The following is a 19,959-nucleotide window of genomic DNA, read 5'->3' on the forward strand; positions in this document are numbered from 1 at the left end:
GGTTTCATATCACAGTATCCATAGTATGTTAGCATAACTAAATTACCAACTCATGAAGTTTACGACTTGTTAAAGGTACCCTGCGAAGTGTTTCACCACTTGGCCATGAAGCAATGTGCTGATGAGTCAGTCCTTGTCTTGTTTTAAGAACATGGTGATGCAAAATTGCTGCCAAAGGCTTCACACTCTTCCACAGATCCACCGGTTGCAGTAATGTTCCAAGAAAAGTTGTAATGCACAAGTAAAGTTAAGGAGAAGAAGAAAGCTCCAAGCTGCAAGCAGGGACGAAATCAATAAGCGTTTCAAATTACAAAAAAAATCAGATGTGCAAATGTTTTATGCAGAAAGAAAAAGTGCATTCAAACACACTTGTTAGAGCTCAAGGATTCACACAGCGCCTTTGAAGCGAAAACTTCGGTTTTTGGTTTTGGTTTTTCAAGCTGGACTCCATTTTGCCAAGCTTTTGTGTTTCAGTGACTAATGGGGACAACAACAATTTTTGAAATTGGTCAAGTATTGAGCGAGTTTCCTGCAGCTGTCAGGAGCGAAACAAAACTACAACGTAATCCATTCGAGTAACTTCTCACCATCTAAGTATGTCCATTAAACGTTCATATTTTTGCTACTGACAGGTTCAGATTGTTATTACAAGTGTCTGACAACATTATGGAAAGGATCGCTACAGAGAGAGACCTTTTTTTAAAGAGTAAGATTTGTTTTGTTTAACCAGAAACCGACGTTCAAAGCAAACAGACATCTTAGTTTATCTTTTTTACTGTTCCATCGATTACAAACTGTTTGTCATTCTGCTTCTCTGATGTTCTACCTCCACTTCTCCCAATATTTTCACATCTAACATTGAGAATGTTAACAAAACACAAGCAAACTTGGCCAGTGTAAAAAAAAAAAAACCTCACCTGAAACACAGCAGTCTTCTGTTGAGTTTCTGGTAGGAGCAGCAGTTGCAGAACCTGCAAACTGCCTGAACTTAACCCAAGGTTATGGGTAGGTTTCATTTAAATTTTGAAATTTTAAAGCTAACTCTTCTTCATGACGAAGAAGTAAAATTAGCATGCCAAACTTGTTGTACAACCACTAATCAAATTCATGGTGGAGCGATTTCCGTCTCCTAAGTTTGATGAGACTGTCTTTGAGTCGCTCCCTCCTTCAACTTCTTTGTAACTCATTTGATAAAGGAATGAGAGCTACTCATAACTAAATTCAGATCCCATTAAGATTTAATCAAGCTTGGGGGAACAAGAGAAGATTGGACAAAGAATCCAAGAGCTGCGCAGACCTTTTATCAGTCTATTCCAGGCCTCCCACAATTTATTAAATCCCTGTTAGCTTAAGACAACTTACAAATTCCTCAAACTGAAGTTGTTTTAAGAACGGCTGCGTTGAAGGCTCCTCAAATCCTGAGACGTTTCTGTCGCAGTTACAGGTGACCACAGACAAACTCTTTGCTTTTTTAATGAAACATCAAATGCGCATTATCGAGTACACATGCCCTCCATTGACACAGTGCAAAACTGAGAAAGACCGAGAGGTAGATGAAAGTAAAGAGAGAAGGAGAGATGAAAGACACAGTCACAGCATAATGGCATTGAGATTTTCTAAGGTACAAAGCAACCTTATCCAATGACATAAATAGGACAGTTTCGACACAGTTTGAAGCCTTGAGTGTTGCACCACTCCACTTTTGCTGCAAGGACAAGTGTGATTAGCAGCTTGATGTCACAGCAGTTCATCCTATTCACCACCTCTGCCTCGCACACAACTTGAAGCAGCCTGAGGGTAGATTAGATTTTGTTGTCCGTGTGCATGCATCTGTGTATGTGTTTGTGTGCGTGTGTGCGCATGTGTGTGTTTTATTTCTTTAACCTTTAAAGCTATCTCTGCACCCTGTTTCAGTCCTTTACTCAACAAGGCATGTGCTGGTTGAACAGGCAGTGTCTCTGGTTGGACAAAAAAACTCTCCTGCTATCAAATATTTAAACTGAAAACTCTTGTTTTTTTCCGCATCTTTTCACAGTACAGTTCATGTGATATCAGCAAGAACATTTCAAGGGTCAGCTCACAACAAATCACAAACATTTTCTCTGACCTTCAGTGGCATCCAGACATAAGGTTTCAGTTTCACTTGTCCTGGTTTTTAGGTCTCTGAACCGCTGGCACTATGGAGCAGCGGTTTTAGGGGTAGGTCTGAATGAACGTACATACGTCCCATTGACATGTTTTTCTTATAATTGGTCTGGTTAATATGGTCGAGGTTAGGTGGAGCTATTTTTGAAGCACACTCACACTCCACTGATCTATCTAAAAAGTGGCTTGTCAGATGTTCTGTGTGGAAGGAAATGCATTCAGCACATTTGTTAGCCTAAAAGGACACAGTGTGTTTCGGTGAGCAACACTGTAAACATGACATTGTTTACAGGGGCGCGAGTTAAGCGGCATATTTGTGGTGACTTGCGTGAACTGACCCTTTAAACTTCCTCTGAATGAAGAAACCCTGCTTGTTTTGGGCTTATTTCAGATGACCTGGCCTAGCTTTCATAAAATCTGATGGACCAGAAAAGTTATTTCATACCTAAGAGCGATATCACAGAGTTATTATGTGCAAAACAAAAATCCATTCACTGTGTTCTGAGTTTCCATTTTCTGCTTCAGATACGGAATATCTCATATTTCCTGCAGATTACCTGTATGACTGCACATGTGAACAACTGCTGCTAGTGTCGTATCTTTCACAGACTGCAGGCATTATCCTGCAAAAGGCCTGCCACAAACTCTTTACACATGATATATCTGTGTGCGATACATTGCAGTTTAAGAAAGGGTTTGACCTTTTCTGTGAGCAACAAATACAATCAAAAACAAGCAAAACAATAAGAAAGAGAGGAATCTAAACAAAAGAATTTGTCATAAAGTTACGTCTTGCTGGGTTATTGTCCTAAGCATATGTTAGACACAACCGTGACTAGCAGCTGAATCACTTATAATATGACTTCCATGTGATGGTGCTCTACTGCAATCCATCCTTCGTACTGATAACTGCCTTTATGGCACAGGGTTAAATAAGACTCCAACTCTTCCCCTGCAGGGTTCACTCCATCATTGCTCCACACGCCTGCCTTCAAAAACCTGATCTCTTCGTCGCAGACATCGGTCCTGCATCCTATGGTCTCGATGATAAAAAAGAGAGTATAACACAGACAAAAGACGTAGAGTGTAGACCAGGTCAGTTTAGCCTCAAGACAAACAATGTCTTTTGCAAGGGATTAACTCACACTGTCAACTGCAAACTGTGAATCAGGAGCTGCGTGTTGCAAAAAAAAAAAAAGAAAGCATCCCTCCCTGCTGATACATCAGATTATCTGCAGATTTCACAGGCTGGTCATACTGGTTGTTTCATCCTCCCTGTCTTTTACCAGAGTGTAGGTTTGTGATGCTTTGCTTCTGTGCTGTCCGGTGTAACAGAGAGCTTCCCTGCCCATGGTAATGATGTCTCTCTTATCAGCTGGCAGACCATGAATTCTGTCCCCTGAGTGCCTCCTCAAAGGCAGCATGTCTATTTCCACAGACTCAATCCTTAAAGGTAATGGTCCCACTTTCTCATTAAGAGAGTGTCTCCTTGTGGGAAGCAGGTCTGCCCTTTTTATGGAGCGCTGGAGTGTGTGTAGCTGGCAGGGGAACAAGGAGCTGTCACACACACTGGGACTGGACCGACACCAGTCTGAGATACTGTGGTCGGATCCTGCTCGGCTGTCTGAACTGTCTCCGACCTTCTGCCCCAGTCCCTGGCCTCGAGCCAAGCTCAGCAGCCGGGGGATTGTAACGATGGAGGCAGATGCTGCCGCCGCCGCAGCAGCGGCAATATGGTGGCGCTCAGCGGCAGTCACTTTAGTGTCCGTAATCACTGTAACAGGAGATGCCACTGCAGCTGAGCTGGAGAATGAGGAGCTGCCGAAGAGAGCAGCGACCTTCTGGTAGTATCGCGTCCGTATCACCTTCGCTGAGCGGTACAGATCCCCTATGAAACAGTAGCAGATGGGGTTAAGGCTGGAGTTCGTCAGGCCCAGCCACTGGGCAAACGGCCGCGCCTGGAGGAGCCAAGATGGTGGTGTTTGCTCGCAGTCGATCCAAAGGTCAGCCAAGTACAGTGGCAGCCAGGAGACGGCAAACAGCAGCACCAGACACACCACCATCTTGGCGATCTTCTGGCGCGTCTTGAGGCGCGAGACGTGCAGGGCCTGACTGCGAGGATCGAGATCAGCGAACGTGGATTTCTTTCCTCCCCAAAGCCGCCTGCCGGTCAGGAAGCCTATGGTGAGGTTAAACGTCACCGGCAGGCAGTAGAGCATCACAAACAGCAGCACATTGTATCTGTGGAAGAATTAAAAATGACAAACTGATTTAATTCACCTCTGAAACTTAAGTCATAATCTGAAGTCTGCAAGTCTGTTTAAAGTTACTACAAAGAACTTTTATATTTTATTGATTTTGGGGGCCTCTGTGGACAAAAACAGCAGTGTTTCGACCGCACTAACCACAAAATATAATTATCTAAACAAAAAAGCTCATCCTGCTTCCTTCCGTAACATACTACTCAGCGTAACTTCAACCCAGAAAAATGATTTCACGAAGAATCCGACCCAGTGGCAGTCATTACGAGCAACTATACTGAAATGGCCGATCTTCTCACTGATGGTCTCCTTTGTTTATGTAGATCACATAGAGACATCAGTATTAAACTGAAACTGTTTCATAACCAGTTAAAAACTCATTGTAGTAGCTATAATTAAAATTTATATATTATACCATTACAGCTGTGACAGGCTGACTGATATATCTGTTTAAATATATTCATTAGATCCATCTGAAAATGTGTTGATGCACTATGAAGGGATATTTTACATTGCTGGAGACGCTCCATACTCTGAAATTACAGATTGCAGCGTGGTGTAGTGTAGTTATCAGGGACACAGAGGACTCCTTTCAATACCACTTTTTAATTTGCTCACCTTTTCATCAACAAGAAACATGGATCAGTGTGACAATATTAAAACCAACAGCAATATATTAGAACTCCTGAGAAAATTATATTTGATCAGCACCATTCACTGACATTTTTGCAGCACACAGTTGCAAAGTGATTTAACAGACAATGATGCCACAATAGTAAATCAGCCAAAAAGATAAAAAAGAATAGAGTGTACACAATAGAACCATTTGACAACTCAAGGTTAAGGAAAACAAAAAAAATGTTAAAATAAAGGATGAAAGGGGACAAAAGTCTGTCTCTAAACCTGTGATTTAAAGTACAAAGAAATGATGAATGTGAAGGTCTGGGCACTTAACACACAGCATTTAAAAACTTCACAGGTTTGAATGCCAGGTGGGCCTTTGTATGGAAATCAGAATAAAGTCCCCAGGCACACCAAACCAAACTTTAAAGGTAGAATATGCAAGATTTGTCAGTTGCCGTGTGGAAATGCAGCACTCAAAAAGAGACAGAGAAAGAGTATCATTGGTTGAGAGAATCTGAGAGTGAATGAAGTGAGGGACCAACCCGTTCTCTAGCAGCTGGCTGTGTCGTAGCGTAGCTGGCTTTATCAGACGGTGCCAGAAATCTTCATTAAACACCTGGTACCAGGTTTAGACACAAAAACTACTTGGGAAAGTTTGGGATAAGATCATGTTTGAGGTTACCATATGTACATTACTTGACATGCATCACATGATGCAAGTCTCGTGATGCATGTAATATTACGACCCTTAAAACTTTTAATAATGTTTTGGTTTCACATGGGACAATAAGCTCAGTCTCCTGTGCTAATTTGTCCGATCAATCCACACCACCTCCTCCATATGTGGACTTTTTTGCTTTTTATAATACATCAAAAGCCCAGTCTGTCACTTTCAGCCGCTAACAAGTACCTTTCATGTCTGTATGAGTCGCTGAGTGGTGGTGACAGAATGACAAAAGCTGGGCAAAACTCCAGACTTTCCATGAATGTGGCTAAATTGAACCTTCATCTTGTTGCTGTGTCCTCAGTCTGCTCTGCCTGTGTGAATCTCTCTCTGCAGCTCTCACAGACAGAGAGCAGGGGTTGCTTTTTATAGGGACCTGACCTCAAAACCGGTGTGCTGTTATTGGCTGGGTGCTGCACACCACTGCTCAAACACTAACGTCCAGAAACATCCTGAGCACAGCAAAATATGAGAAAATACAGACAGAGGGCAGAGTATCTGCTGACACAGCCAAAACCACTCACTTCTTTTGATGATTTAATAAGATAATGTTTATAATTATTCATTTATGAGTCTATACATTCTTCTTTTTTCAGGAAAATCCTTTTTATATGCCTTTAAGATCAAGCACAGGCAAACAAAAACTGATTATATGTGGTGCTTGGCCTCACACACATTACAAAGAGTCCAACCAGCATGTTAAGTGCCTGTGATAAAAAATACATCACAGCAGTTGTAAATATGTCAGCAAAAATGTTGCAACTAGCACAGTTAAGTTCAAAGTCCGTGTACGAGACAAGCACTAGTAAATTTGTGTTTTGTCAGACGAAAGAAAAATGTTATTAACCACCGAGCCAAATTTGAATGATTAAAAAAGTTAAATAAAATTAGGCTTCAAATTTGTGAAAAATAAGTTGAGGTGTTGCTGCAGGATGAATTTTTTGTTCGCCAGATGGGAAGACCTATTTGCATGCAAATTACATTAATAATGTCCATAAATACACATCCATAATTTGAAATTAAATCTTTTAATTCTACCTAAATCCTACCAAACTGACTCTAGATCATCATGTACACACACGGACTTGGCACACATCACACGCACACCCACATTAATACACACAAATGCAATGTGCCTATGCTCTAAGTCTGCCAGAGCTGGTTTTGCTGGCCGTTGAGCTGGTTTTGTGCTGGTTTTGATCCGCCATTGGGCTGGTTTCGGAAGCCCTGACAGTAACCAAACCTGGAAAACAACTCGTTCCTCTCAGTTTCCCCCTTGGCACTGGGTTGTTGGAATGATACGCTAAAGGTATGTTTGTGATCGACAGGCGGGGTTGTGGGTCATCATCACTTGCACCGCTAATGCTAAATGCTAATGCAGTTCATATAGAGTTCAGGGACAAATGGCTCCAGTGTGTCACTGAGTCATATTTCAAATCTGCCTAAAAATTCCTGAGCAAAAAAATGGTGAAAAACAGTTCAACAGGCTAACTCCACCATTCATATTTACAATACATAATTCTTAATCTTTTCAGATGTTTCAGCAAGTATTTACTAATGTGTATAACGTGTTAAGAAGAAAATCAGAATTTCCTTTACACAGACTTTAACTCTGCTCTGCCCTGTTCTTGTCGGCCCGTGGTGTTTTTTCTTTGGGGGAAAAAAAAACAGACGGAGAAAACACTTTAAATCAGTCAAATCAAATTCACAGGGATGAACAGCCAATCAAAGAGCTCTCTTTTCATTGACAGCCTCCTCCAATTCCACATCCTCAATTGGCCATTTGAAGCCAATTACTGCCAACAGAGCTGGACACAACAGAAAACCACTGGTGATGGATGTCAGCTTGGTGTGTCAGGTGCCTCAGGCTGCATCATAATTTGTAAGTCAACAAAAAATGATTTTCACAGATTAGACCACAGGCAAGCAGGGGTGGGAGGTGACAAAGTACAAATGCTTCATTATCGTACTTAAGTACTACATTTTAACACTGATATTTTAATGCATATAAGGCAATTATAGATTATTTCTATTTTGCATCATTTTGTGCCACCTTAACACTAATTATAACCCTAACTCAACATCAGGGCCGATTTCAACCTAGAGGGTCTGGAGAGTAACACACAGAAAAGATTCCTCAGTGTATCTCTCAGTTTTTATCACACACGACAGACCTCACACGATGAAAATGAGGAAATGATGAGATTCGGCCACCAAGAAAAGTTGAGGCTCAGTAGAAATGTCCTTCAGAGGGCAACTTTTGACTTTTATGCCTGAAGTACATTTCAGAGCCTGCACTTTTTCACTTTTACTTGAATAAAGAAGCTGAATCAGCACTTCAACTCATACCAGAGTCTTTTTTTACACAAGTATCTGTACTTCTGCTTGAATTAAGACTGGGTCTACTGGAGGTGAGCAGAGACATTGGTATTTGTATCTGTATCTGTATCTGTTCAACCTACAAAATTATGTCTCTGTATCTGCAGTCAGATAGAAGACTAGAAGTGGATTAACACCTACAAAGCATCACATTTCCACATCCTCATACTGTACTTTTTTATCTCTTTCTCTCTCTCTCTTTTTTTTTTAGCCAAAGTAGTTTTAGCCAAACTACTTTTTATGACGCCCACCACCACCTCCCTTTTTCCTGGTGGAAACTGAAAAATCTGAAACTTTTATACATCTAAAGATTTTGCTTTGTATTGAAGATAGAAACTCTACATTAAATACACACAACTATATAAACATATCCTTCAGCTGAAGGGCGTAATCTTGTTGCATTAAATCAGTGATCAAACAGTCATGTGGGCTTATCCGAATAACGTATTTGGATTCAGGTGTTACCTCTGCAAAGACCAAGAACCCTGGGTGTCGGTCAGAGTACCTACCCCTGTTTGAGGCGATGCTCAGGCCAGTCCTCCTGACAGACCAAGATGGCAAACGTGCCAAAGCTGATCTCCCGTCGCCGGTTCATCACTGCAATAGGTGCACACATGATCGAAGACACTGCCCACACCACGGCGACGGTCGCCAAGATTCGTCGGCGGGTAAACATGGAGCGAGCTCGCAGTGGTGACCGAACACTGTAGTAGCGGTTCACACTGATGACCGTCAGCGTTAAGACGCTGGCTGAAACCGAAACCGCCTGCGTGAAGGGCACGGCTCGACACAGGAGGTCACCGTACACCCAGGCGGTGTAGATCTGACTTCCAAGGGTGATGGGCATGCACACGCACACCACAGCCAGGTCGCACACCGCCAGGTTCACCAGGAGGCTGCGCGTGGCGCTGACGCCAGCCAGCCGGCGGCTCCGCCTGTTGGTGAGAACGCGCAGGGACATTAAATTCCCAGCAAATCCCAGAATGAAAGACAGACAGTACATGATGGTCAGAGCGATCGTGCTGGGCTCGTGGAGAGTCCAGAGCAGCATTCTCTCCAGGTCCGCCAGGTCATTAGAAGAATAGGTGGACGGGGACAAAGGAAGGGAGGAGGAGGAGACAAAAGTGGGTGTTTCTTGAAAGGATGAGGTTGAAGTGGTGGAGAATAAAGGGGAGGAGATGAGGGAGGAGGGCAGCAGAGAGGGCAGAGGTTGATGAAGGGAGGCAGTGGGTGAGCTGAAGGTGGAGGGCAGCATTATAGGGCTGTGGAAGCTGTAGGTGTGGTTGACTCTTTCCTGAGAGCCGTCGTACTGCAGCAGTGGAGAGAAGCTGGGCTGGACTGAGCCCCAGTCCTGGGACAGATCCATGCTGCTTTTACAAAACCCCAACAACAGAGGCAGCAGAGAGGTACAAAAATCTCTCGACTACTGTACTGGTTTCCTTTGGTCCTCATTAAAATCCATTCATAGACACGACTGAGGAAAAATCAGAATCCAAAGAGGCAGGAAATCCTCACCAAAAACATCCCATCAGGCTCCACGCCTGCAGCTCCTTCTGCTCTGAGTGGATAAAAATCTTTGTAGACACATGTAAATCATGATTCCCCATCTTATGTTACATCTTATGAGTCAGCTGGAGTTATGATGCTGCTCAGCGCTGGTCCCAGTGCAGTCCTTATGTAACATATGTACTTTCATTCCTCCAGGGAGTGGCTGTCCGAACCTGATATAATCCACCACCAGCTGTTAATAGACTTTCTCACCTTCAAGGAAAGCAAACCGCATGCAGACCTCCACTCTCTCCTTCCTCTTCTTCCTTCTCCTCCTCCTCCTCACACCTTCAGTCCATCACAGGGATGCAATAAGATCTGTTTAGAGAAACATCACAGATATGAGAGGCAGCTCCCACCTGCAGCTGTATTAACAGCTCTGTAGCAGATGAAACAACAGCAAACAACACATTCCTGGAGAGGAAAACACTGAAAAGCTTTTAACGTCTCCTCACAGCTGCTCCAAGAAACATTTAGCAAAGAGCAAAGGAAGTGAGGAAATTATTTCATATTTGCTGCAATTTTAAGAATGTAGACCTGGTAAATAGAAACGTTTGCAGTTTAGCTTTAATATTAATCATTTATTTATTAAGTAGGGATAACAGGATGCACTTTGGGCATATAATTCTCATTTTGCAGATATAGTTTTTCCATTTATGAACAAGGGAATCAGTTGCAACATCAAATAATAATAAATGCCATTAAAAAAGGTGGAAGTTGCGATAAAGAAACTTAAAAATATCTACTCCAAACCTACAAAATGCACACATTGTTTAAATCCTGAGTGGATAAAGGACAAAGAAGACTAACTGTTTAAAAAAAAAAAAGATGATTTTAACCTCAGAGAAAGGGCAAATAAAGCCAGATTTCAGTTACTGGTTACTGACCAAAGAGAAGATTGAAAAGGAAAAATGTTTGCAGTATAGCTAGTATTAATTATTCATTTATTAAGTAGAGAGCAGGATGCTGTTTGGAGATATAATTGTCATTTTGCAGATATTTCTTTCCCATTTCTAAACAAAGAGTAGATTGCACCAACATCAAATTATTCCATTTTTTTTTTTAAAAAAAAGGTGAAGTTGAGCTATAGAAATTTAAAAATGTCCACCTTAGTCTCATCATACAGAAGACACAGTCTGTTAAAATCCAGAGTGGACAAAAGACAAAGAGCAAATAACTAATGATCTCACCTACAAAGAAAAGGCAAAATTATTGACTGACCGTGTGCGGATCGTGTGATGCTGAAATCCCGAAGACGTTGGAGAACCGGCCAGGTGCTGCCGACTGAGGATCTGCGCCAATAAAAAAAATAATAAAATAAATAAAAATAAAAATAAAATAAAGTTGGTACCGAATCGCCTCCAGCCGGTGTATGTGCTTTATAATCCGCCTCTGAGTCTCGGAGCTACAGAGGGATTTGTTGTTGGGAGACGCTCTTTGTGTTTCCGTCAGCTTTTCTTTGACACTAACGGGCTCCTCAGATGTCTGCGCTCCTGCCGGCGGGAGCAGCGAGCACCATCCGCCACTGCAGGACGGAATATGAGAGAGGAATAAAGTGAGAGGAGGGAGCAGCTGCTGCCACACACACACACACACACACACACACACACACACACACACACACACGCACGCACACACACACACACACGCGCGCGCGCGCACGCACGCACACATTTACGCACACATACACGCACACACACACTACTGCGCACTCAAGCGCTCAGCACCTATGGCACTTCTTAAACCCTATAATCAATCAAAAAGTCACTTCGCTCTTTAGGCTTCTCAGCTTCACACACACTTCATGTTTCCGTTACAAACCCAGAAATTGACGGTCGCCTCTTTTCTTTCTGTTGGCGCCTGAAACATCTCTCCTCTGATTGATTTTAAGACCCAAATAGGTTATTGACTTGTAGCTCATTGTCCTGCCATTGTTTCTTGTCAACAACGACGGCTTCTGACCAGATCAATCAATAAATCAATGATTGTATTTGTATTTAATAGTATTTTTCTATCTGGCTATGGCAGGGGAGAGGGGCAATTGTAACATGGGGCAATCAGAAACAAGCAAGAGTGATGACACTGAGTCGGTTTCTCTCTCTGCCTGTGGAAACGGGAGCAGGATCATTTCATCTCAGCAGTTTTCAACATATGACTGATCCTGAGGTATGAAAGTTACTTTTTGGATGTTCGGTCATTTTCTTCTGCTAAGTTTAGATGATCATGAACGTAAAGGGACAGTTCAAGGCAAAATCAAAAAGTCTATACATGATTTTCCTCTGGCACTTGTACTGTCTAGTCTCATTATATTTGAAAGAAGGCAGACATCTCTACGGTGATATCTCCAAAATTCTGCAACTCACACCAAAACTATCTAGGATAGATACGCAGCACTACAAGCCAGGGGGAAAATATGTAGGACTATTTTCGATTTTGGCGTAAACTGTCCCTTTAAACCTACATCAGCTTTATCTCAAGATGTTTCTACCTAGCATATGAGATTTCATCATGGCTCAAGATCAGTGTTATAGTATTACAGTTGCCTCCGAGCCATGTGGCCCAACGTAAGCACCTTGTTTGACTATGCTGACATATTTTTCTTTTTGAAAATGAACATACTGCACATATATGTGCACACACTCTTATAGTCACTACATTATTTTATTAATTTTATGTTTTTGCTTGTTTTATGCTGCTTACTTTGTTTGCTCTTTGAGCCCATGGTTGCTTGGTTGCTTACATGACTTTTGTATTTGCTTACTGGGGTGAAATTCCATCTATCAGCTTTGAGGGTTTTTTTTATCTCACCTCCACAATTTACATCTTTTCTTTCTTTTGTCCTAATGCCATATTTACTGTAAAACTACACAAAAATTATACATGTTGTCGAATTTATTTTGTAAGCTTTGACAGTAATGTAAAGAACTTTTCTTGAGTACAGTGTGTGCTTTTTCTTCTGTGTTACACCTCTGTTTTGTTTCAGCATGGACGGATTAACCTGACGCCCTGGGGGAAATATTTGTTTGCCGGGCCCCTGTTGGCCCGCCATCCATAGCAGCTTCATTATTTCCCAAGACACCCACAGACACAACATACAACCAGTTCTCCTATGCTGGAATGATACTGCCTTGCCCCAAGTTTTCTTTGGTAATTACTTTGCAGCAGAGGTCTTCGTGTGTCCACCTGAACCCGGCATAGGACCCAACTTGGGACCTGTGCAGTTTCAGATCGACATTTTATATGATCATTCAATGGTTCTGGGTCAGGTTTTCTTCTTCCTTTTTTTCTCTGATGTTCTTCTCCTAAATTAATGAATTTAGGTGCTAAATTCATTTGGCCCGTCTTATGTATTGTGTGAAAGACAGTCTCAGTTTGTCCTGGCATGTTGCTGTGGCAGGAAGTAGGCTCCTCTGTATCTGTGTGTTTTTCCTGCCAAGATAAGCAGGAGATATTTGTGAAGTTGAACGCGCTGTTTCAACTGATTTCATCATTTACACTATTTTCTGAAAGTCAAATTTTTAATGCCAGCAAAATTATCAAATTTTGCAAAAGAGTAACTCCAGTTTCATCTTCTGTACCCCAGGGAGAAAGTCCCCAGAATCGCTGAATTTTGTGAGTTATTGAGTTAGGGGGAACTTAATTCAGAATTTCTCATAAACAGTGTTTCACAAAGTTGATTATTTGTCCACTCTTGCAAATTCAGCTAATATCTGAATCCTGACTTCGGCTCTCTGTCTTTGTATTCTTCATTTTTCTTCAGGCAGCACAGAAGGAGCAGCCTTCTTGTGTCTTGGTGTTACCATAATGTCAGACTTCTTTTTTTAAAATATATTTTTGGGGGGCCTTTTATGGCTTTATTGACAGGGCAGCTGAAGATATGTCAGGAAAGGGGGTGAGAGAATGGAGGGATGACACATAGCAAAGGCCGCAGGCAGGAAACGAACCCTGACAGTCTCAGCACATGAGACGCACTTTACCATAAGCTACTGGCACGTCCCCAGACGACTTCTTTTCTTCTTCTTCTTCTTCTTCTTTTTTAAGCAGCACAGTCATTGATTTAACAGTTTTTGCTCCACTTGTGCCAGTCAAATACATCCACTGATATGATGTATTCATGGACATGTGGGTTCCTTGGCTGACAAAGGCTTGCAACCTGTCTGACTTGACTAAGCAGGCTCTTAGTTCACTTATGCATTAGGCTGGCCTTGTATATGTGTCACTGCCAGGCACTGTTAAAATTACATTAGGTAAGAAACAAAGATTTGATTTGACAACTTGTAAATTAAGGTTAATTTGTTCATAACAATCAGCTGTGAAATCGGTGCCAGTCTGGTCTCTGTCTCCAAGCCAGGCTCAAGTCTCAGTTCTGCATGGGTCTGGATCCCAGCTTTCACATAAATGACGAATCTGATTTGGTTCTGGGTAGAACATGTCTGGGTCCTTTTGGGTTTCGGCACAAATATTTGGACTGCTGAACACCTCTACTTTGCAGCTATTTGAAAAAACACAACTTTATTTATGAATATGATATATACATACGAACAGAATATAAACTAAAATATTAAAGGTCTTAAAAATAGACTTCAACACTAGGTTTTCTTTAAAAGCAGCACCACATGATTACGTATTAAAGGGCCTGTCTTAGTTGATATTGTAGCCTACTTAACTTGTCCATAGGGGTATTCCTTAATTACATTTTTTTATTTGCACAAGTGTAAGCTTCTCTATCAGAAGATACATGGAACTCCACATTTAAAGTGCTTAATTCAGCCTCTTTATGTGGTTATCACTGCTACATTCAGTTCAAAGTGGTGGATGGGGCTCATTTTTCAAAAGCCAAATTATCTTGCGTGCATCCTGAGGTCAGTCCATACTGTGACAAATGCAAAAGTGCTGAAGTCTTCATATCTACTGGTCATACCACAGTCTTGGCCCAAGCCCAGGTATGGCATGGTCTTTCACACTTTATCACAGGTGTTTGACTCCACATTGAAACCAAATCCTCTGTGGGGTCACTGGAGGGGAGACACAATTAACTAAAATGACACTTTTTCCTTTGTCTCCCTTCTGGCTCAGTGAGCTGTCCTGCCCAGGTGATTAAAACTTGAAAAAATCAGATATGCACTTAAATATTCAAATTTGAAATGCCAGGAAGCTTTTCAACTGCATTCCAGTCCATATAAATGCTGGACTCTTAAGTGCAGCTTGACTACACTGCACACTTTTCATTCATTCACCACAAGCCCTTGGTGGTGTGGTAGACATCAGTATGCACCCTTTGTTTAGTTTTGTTTATGTTCATTTACGTTTTGTGTATGTCGACCTTGTGCCAGCTGCTGTTACTGCTGTGAATTACATTCATACTTGTCTTTTATTTCTGGTTAATGATCAACCAGCATTGTTCTTTTGTTCTGTTAATGTGAAATAAACCTGCTCTTTAGAGGCCATAATCAAGCTGTGCATTGCAGAGGGAAATATTGCACTACTACACTTATTTGGCCTCTTTAGTTAATATTTAAGTTGCACAAGATTTGACACATCAAAAATATAGTTTACAGAATAAGACACCTTTTTTACAGATTAAACTACTCAACAGAATAAAATTATTCAATTGGCTCCACTCTGACCAAAACATTTAAATGCTGCTAACATGTTGATGCATCAGGAATAATCACTTCAGCACACAATTCACACAACACAACATAAAATCTTACACAAAATATAAATATATTTGTAGTATGTAACAGCATAAAACACATTTTATGATGGAAAAGTAATTTGATAACATCTATTCTACATTATGAAAGCAGGACTTCTATTTGAATCGGAGTATTTTTATGTTTTAGTAATTGCTAATGTTACATAAAGGTGTTTTGAGCCGCCAGTTCCAAACGTGTTAAATCCAAAGCTTGGTTAGTATCCCTATGCATCAAACTGACACTATAGGTGCCCCAGTTGTGTCATTTCAGGAGATGTCCCCGTACTGTTATATTCTGATGTGCTGTGAAAGTCATTTGACATAGTATAAAGAGCAGGAAAGTCTGCATATGGAGTAGGTGGGGTGGATGAAAGGTTGAAACAAACACAGGACTTTAACCCAGGAGAACAGTCCGGTGTAGAGTTGGGCGATGTGTTAAAATTTTCCAAACGAGCATCGTCAGCCAATCAATCAACGATATCTTCGTCTCCCTCTACCATCCTCTGGTTTCTCAGCTGGGAGACGTGCACAAGTGGTGAATTCACTACGTTATGTACCAATGTTTATGTCCAATAAACAAAATAAACTTACGAAGTGTAAGGAAATCGCCTATTCTCACTTATTTTCCTTTTTAAACAGAAAAATACAACTCTACACCTTTTAAACTCAAGATTTTCTCTTTTACCAAACTAAGACGATGTTTAATTGGCTCGTTAAATCCTTGGAAAATTCACTTCATTCAAAGTTGACAGGAAAACATAAAACTCACCGATAACATCCTTGTTAGTCTGCCCACTGTTCCAACAACCACCAACTCTGGTTTGGTCAAATTAAGTCCTTAACTCACTGCGTGAAAAGAGTGCACGTGTACTGTGCTGCTGGATGACAGCGCGGCACGGACCAGCAGCTGCCACTCTGCAGACCATTACATTAGCAAAATAAAATGACAAATATCGCCCCAGACATTAGCCCAAAAAAAGCAGCCGGTGATGGAACCAGCCCATCATCGATAGACGATATTCACCCAATCGCCTAACTCTAGTCTGGTGTGAAACCAATAATCAACGTTGACTTCTTTGTAACTTACAATACATGTCTAACTAATGTTTATTTCAACCCAAACCACAATCTTTTCATAACTTAAGCAAGTAGTTTCTGTGCCTAAAACAAACTAAGGCTGTCCCAAATAACTTTTTCTGGTCTTCAAAGCTTCTGCAACATTTTAGTATGACATCTACAAAGACAGGAGGACGAGTCATGGTGCACGTGCCTCCACTGGCCACCTCCCTCATAGCACCAGCAACAAACACTGGCAGCGTTAGTGACAAAACATTTGCAGTGCCAGCGGCAAAACACTGGCAGCACCAGCAACTTATTATTGTCAACTTGACCGTGGAGTCTTCCACATGCAAAGGTGATGCAAGAGTTGTGCACAGAGTTTGACAAAGTGGTAGTGAGAACATGTTGATGCAGCACAGGCTGATATATCCTTGACTTTCAGTTCCAAGTATAAATTAAAAGTACAGGCTCATACATCTGACAAGGAATGGAAATACTAAAAGCATTAATACTGTAAAAATGAATGGAAGATGGAGGTGTATATAGGGCAGAGGTGCAACAGCTTCCATACAGAATTCATATAATGTGTACATGTTGAGAAAACAACATGAAAACATGAAAACATTCATCACCGTGAAAACATTCATCACACACTGTATTATTGTTACAGATTTCTCTTATAACCTGTTGCTGAGCAGCTACTTATTCAGACTGTGGGAAACAACTTTTGTGCTTTTATCTGCTGTCAGTAAGATAGAAAATGCATTTAAATAAATTAAATGGGATGGAATAATTGGATAGTTCACCAGTATTGACCTCCGAGATCTCTCTGATGACTGTAGCGCTACATGTGCAGGCCTTGGAATAACAGCTTTCCTCTGATAAGCGTGAGACCGGATCATATAGAGAAAAATGCATTTTCCCCTAATTAACGTAGAAGGTTAAATTAAAATGTCATGAACCTGAATCACTGGGGCTCAGTCCGGTATCAGTGAATTAATAATTCCCTGTCATGAAGCGTTTTTATCAAATCGGCTGAGTTCCAATTTATGCATACCCTGCTGTCACTCTGACCACAGAGGACCAGTGGGTCTCAGGTTGACAGGTTGTGTCTCTTGTTCATTTATAAACAGTGAGCTCATCATGGCTGATGGCAAAATAACCAGTTCTCACATTTTTAATGTGGGTGAAACCAAGCAGCACATTTTCTTTGGCCTGTTTCAGCAAGATGGTAAATTTAACTTTAAATGCGACATGGTTTTTAACCACAGAGCCCAGTATCATAAAACTTACTGCCGCAGGCTTTTAAAAATACCAAACAGGAAACTTCTGACATAGCTTATATCAGAGGTTCTCATTGTTTTCCCTGCCAAGGACCCGTTACAAGATAATTGTAACTGGAATAATTACGCTTCTTCTTAGTTCTGTGACAGAACAGCACAAGACAAATGCATTAAAACGACATTAAATATGTATTAACAATATTTCAACCATGTCAACATAGAATTCCCATAACCCTTATGCCATTTTGATCCCACATCCATTTCAAACTGTTCATACCACAACTTGTTCAAAACCAACCGACCCTTCAGCGTCCATTCACTCCCATATAAACTCATTTATGACTCTTTACGACACTGTGAGCATCCAACTTGTTCTCAACACTACATGGAGCAGCAGCTATCATTTGTGCGGTCCGTTAAAGTAGCAAAATAAAATGCCAAAATTGCACTCTCAAAAATACAGCCATCAATAAACTCAGTCGCCAATAGCCTATATATTCGTCCAACTCTATGCCAGTTGTTGAAAGATGGTCCATCCATTGATTGAGGTCGACCTGTCTAGTCTCATTTGTTAAAGTAAATTTTTCAAGTAACACTCGTGGCCCTGAGAGTGAGAGTGAGTGACCGTAAATATTCAGAGGAGCTCATATTTTCTTCAGCTTGCAAACTAGTGTTTGCCTAAGCTCCGTCCACAAAAACATCCAGGGCTCTATACAAACGACACTGACGTGACTGAAATAAATAATCGGGTCATAATGATTTAAATGAATGAATCGTTGAGCCTCTGACCCCCTGGCAGGGTTATATTTGTTGTTAGTTGTGTCATTCAATATAATTTTAGATTTCCATTTAAAACCAGAAAGAGAGAGACTGTGACTCTGCAATATTGACAGTTTGAGTGAAAGTTGGTGTTGAAGTTATGAGTCAGCTCAAGATATTTATTATTTAGCTCCATTTTAAGACTGAATCATTTATGTTTTTCATCCCCACATCCCCCCGGTGAATCTTCTGTTTCCAACACACACAGGCCCATATGACATTTTATAATTAAACACGTTGTTTCAGGTCCATCTTTCACGTGGATTAAATATCCTTGTTAGATTGCAAATTTATCCACAAGATCAAATCAGAAAGTCAATACTCAGCGTTTCTTTTGGATTTGCAGGTTTTTCCTCTCTTTTGCAATTCACATTGATGATAATTTGATATTTAGACCAAAAGTAGAGTAAATATACAGTTAATGATTTGCAGAAGTGTGAGTTTAAACTGTTTCCAGCCTTCTCTCTGTAGGTTAACATTTCACAAATTTGGCACTTGGTTTTCCCAGTTAAAATGCTGCAGTTTATTTTTCCATATGAGTAGTAAGGAGGAGTGTGCTTTCATTAAGAGTATGGAGAAAAAAAAATCCTGCAACCTTGAACTGCTGACTAGTAGAAGAGGTGAGTGTTGCCAAGTCTGAATACTCTTCACAGAGTGGAAATGCTGCAGAGTAAATGCCATTTGGATTCTTTGGAGTGTTTGCAGCACCTTGTTTAGAAACTCTGTGTCTCTGTGATTCAGCCTGAAAAGGGCAGCAAAACAAAAGGGCAGCTGCATTCAGCCGCCTCTTCATTCATACCTGCGAGCTGACAGACACGTCACACATCCAGATGATTCTGAATCAAATCATAGCATGAGCGAAGGCATGTTTGTGTTACTCATTTTATCATTCGAACTGTAACTTTTTCATGCAATCTTGCACAACATTTTCTGTAAGTTTATAGAAAACTCACATCATCCAGGTAAAAATTGGTGCAGTCTATATGTTACTTTAAGTCTATTCGTTCATATCTCCAGGTTGGATCACTTTTTTTATGACTAATCAAGTCATAAAAACATTAAAAAACATAAAAACATAACATTAATATAACCAGTAACCATTTCAACCCATGTTTTAACTCAAAATTTAAATTTCAAACACCCCAAAACACTAATATTCATTCATTAATTTGTTATTAGGAATGTGGGAACCCAACACCTAAATACTGGATGAGGAACTGATATAAAAACAGAAGTCAGTACATGGCTCTAGTTACAGTATGTCAGATGTCGCTATGCTTTCCCAGTCTGGCAGCTGGTCAGACATCTGATGTAACAGCAACACTAACAGAGCTTTTTTACACATGGTCAAAAAGGAGATTCAGAGACTTTCAGTGTGCAGTAAATTTTAACTGATAACTTCTTCAGGGCGGCACGGTG

The 19,959-nt window shown here is 40.9% G+C and overlaps 1 protein-coding gene across 1 annotated transcript; it reads right to left on the minus strand.

The window, feature by feature from the left end:
• Positions 1-1,181: 1,181 nt before the first annotated feature.
• Positions 1,182-9,865, minus strand: LOC146329629 (uncharacterized). Its single transcript, XM_084712440.1, has 2 exons — positions 8,643-9,865; positions 1,182-4,386 (listed from the first exon to the last, which is right to left on the minus strand). The coding sequence occupies exons 1-2, from the start codon at positions 9,497-9,499 to the stop codon at positions 3,387-3,389; spliced, it is 1,857 nt and encodes a 618-aa protein (XP_084568566.1). The 5' UTR covers positions 9,500-9,865; the 3' UTR covers positions 1,182-3,386.
• Positions 9,866-19,959: the final 10,094 nt, after the last annotated feature.

This window comes from Lutjanus erythropterus, chromosome 3, assembly GCF_056507025.1.
Source record: "Lutjanus erythropterus isolate fLutEry1 chromosome 3, fLutEry1.hap2, whole genome shotgun sequence".
In the NCBI taxonomy this organism is placed as follows: Eukaryota; Metazoa; Chordata; class Actinopteri; order Lutjaniformes; family Lutjanidae; genus Lutjanus; species Lutjanus erythropterus.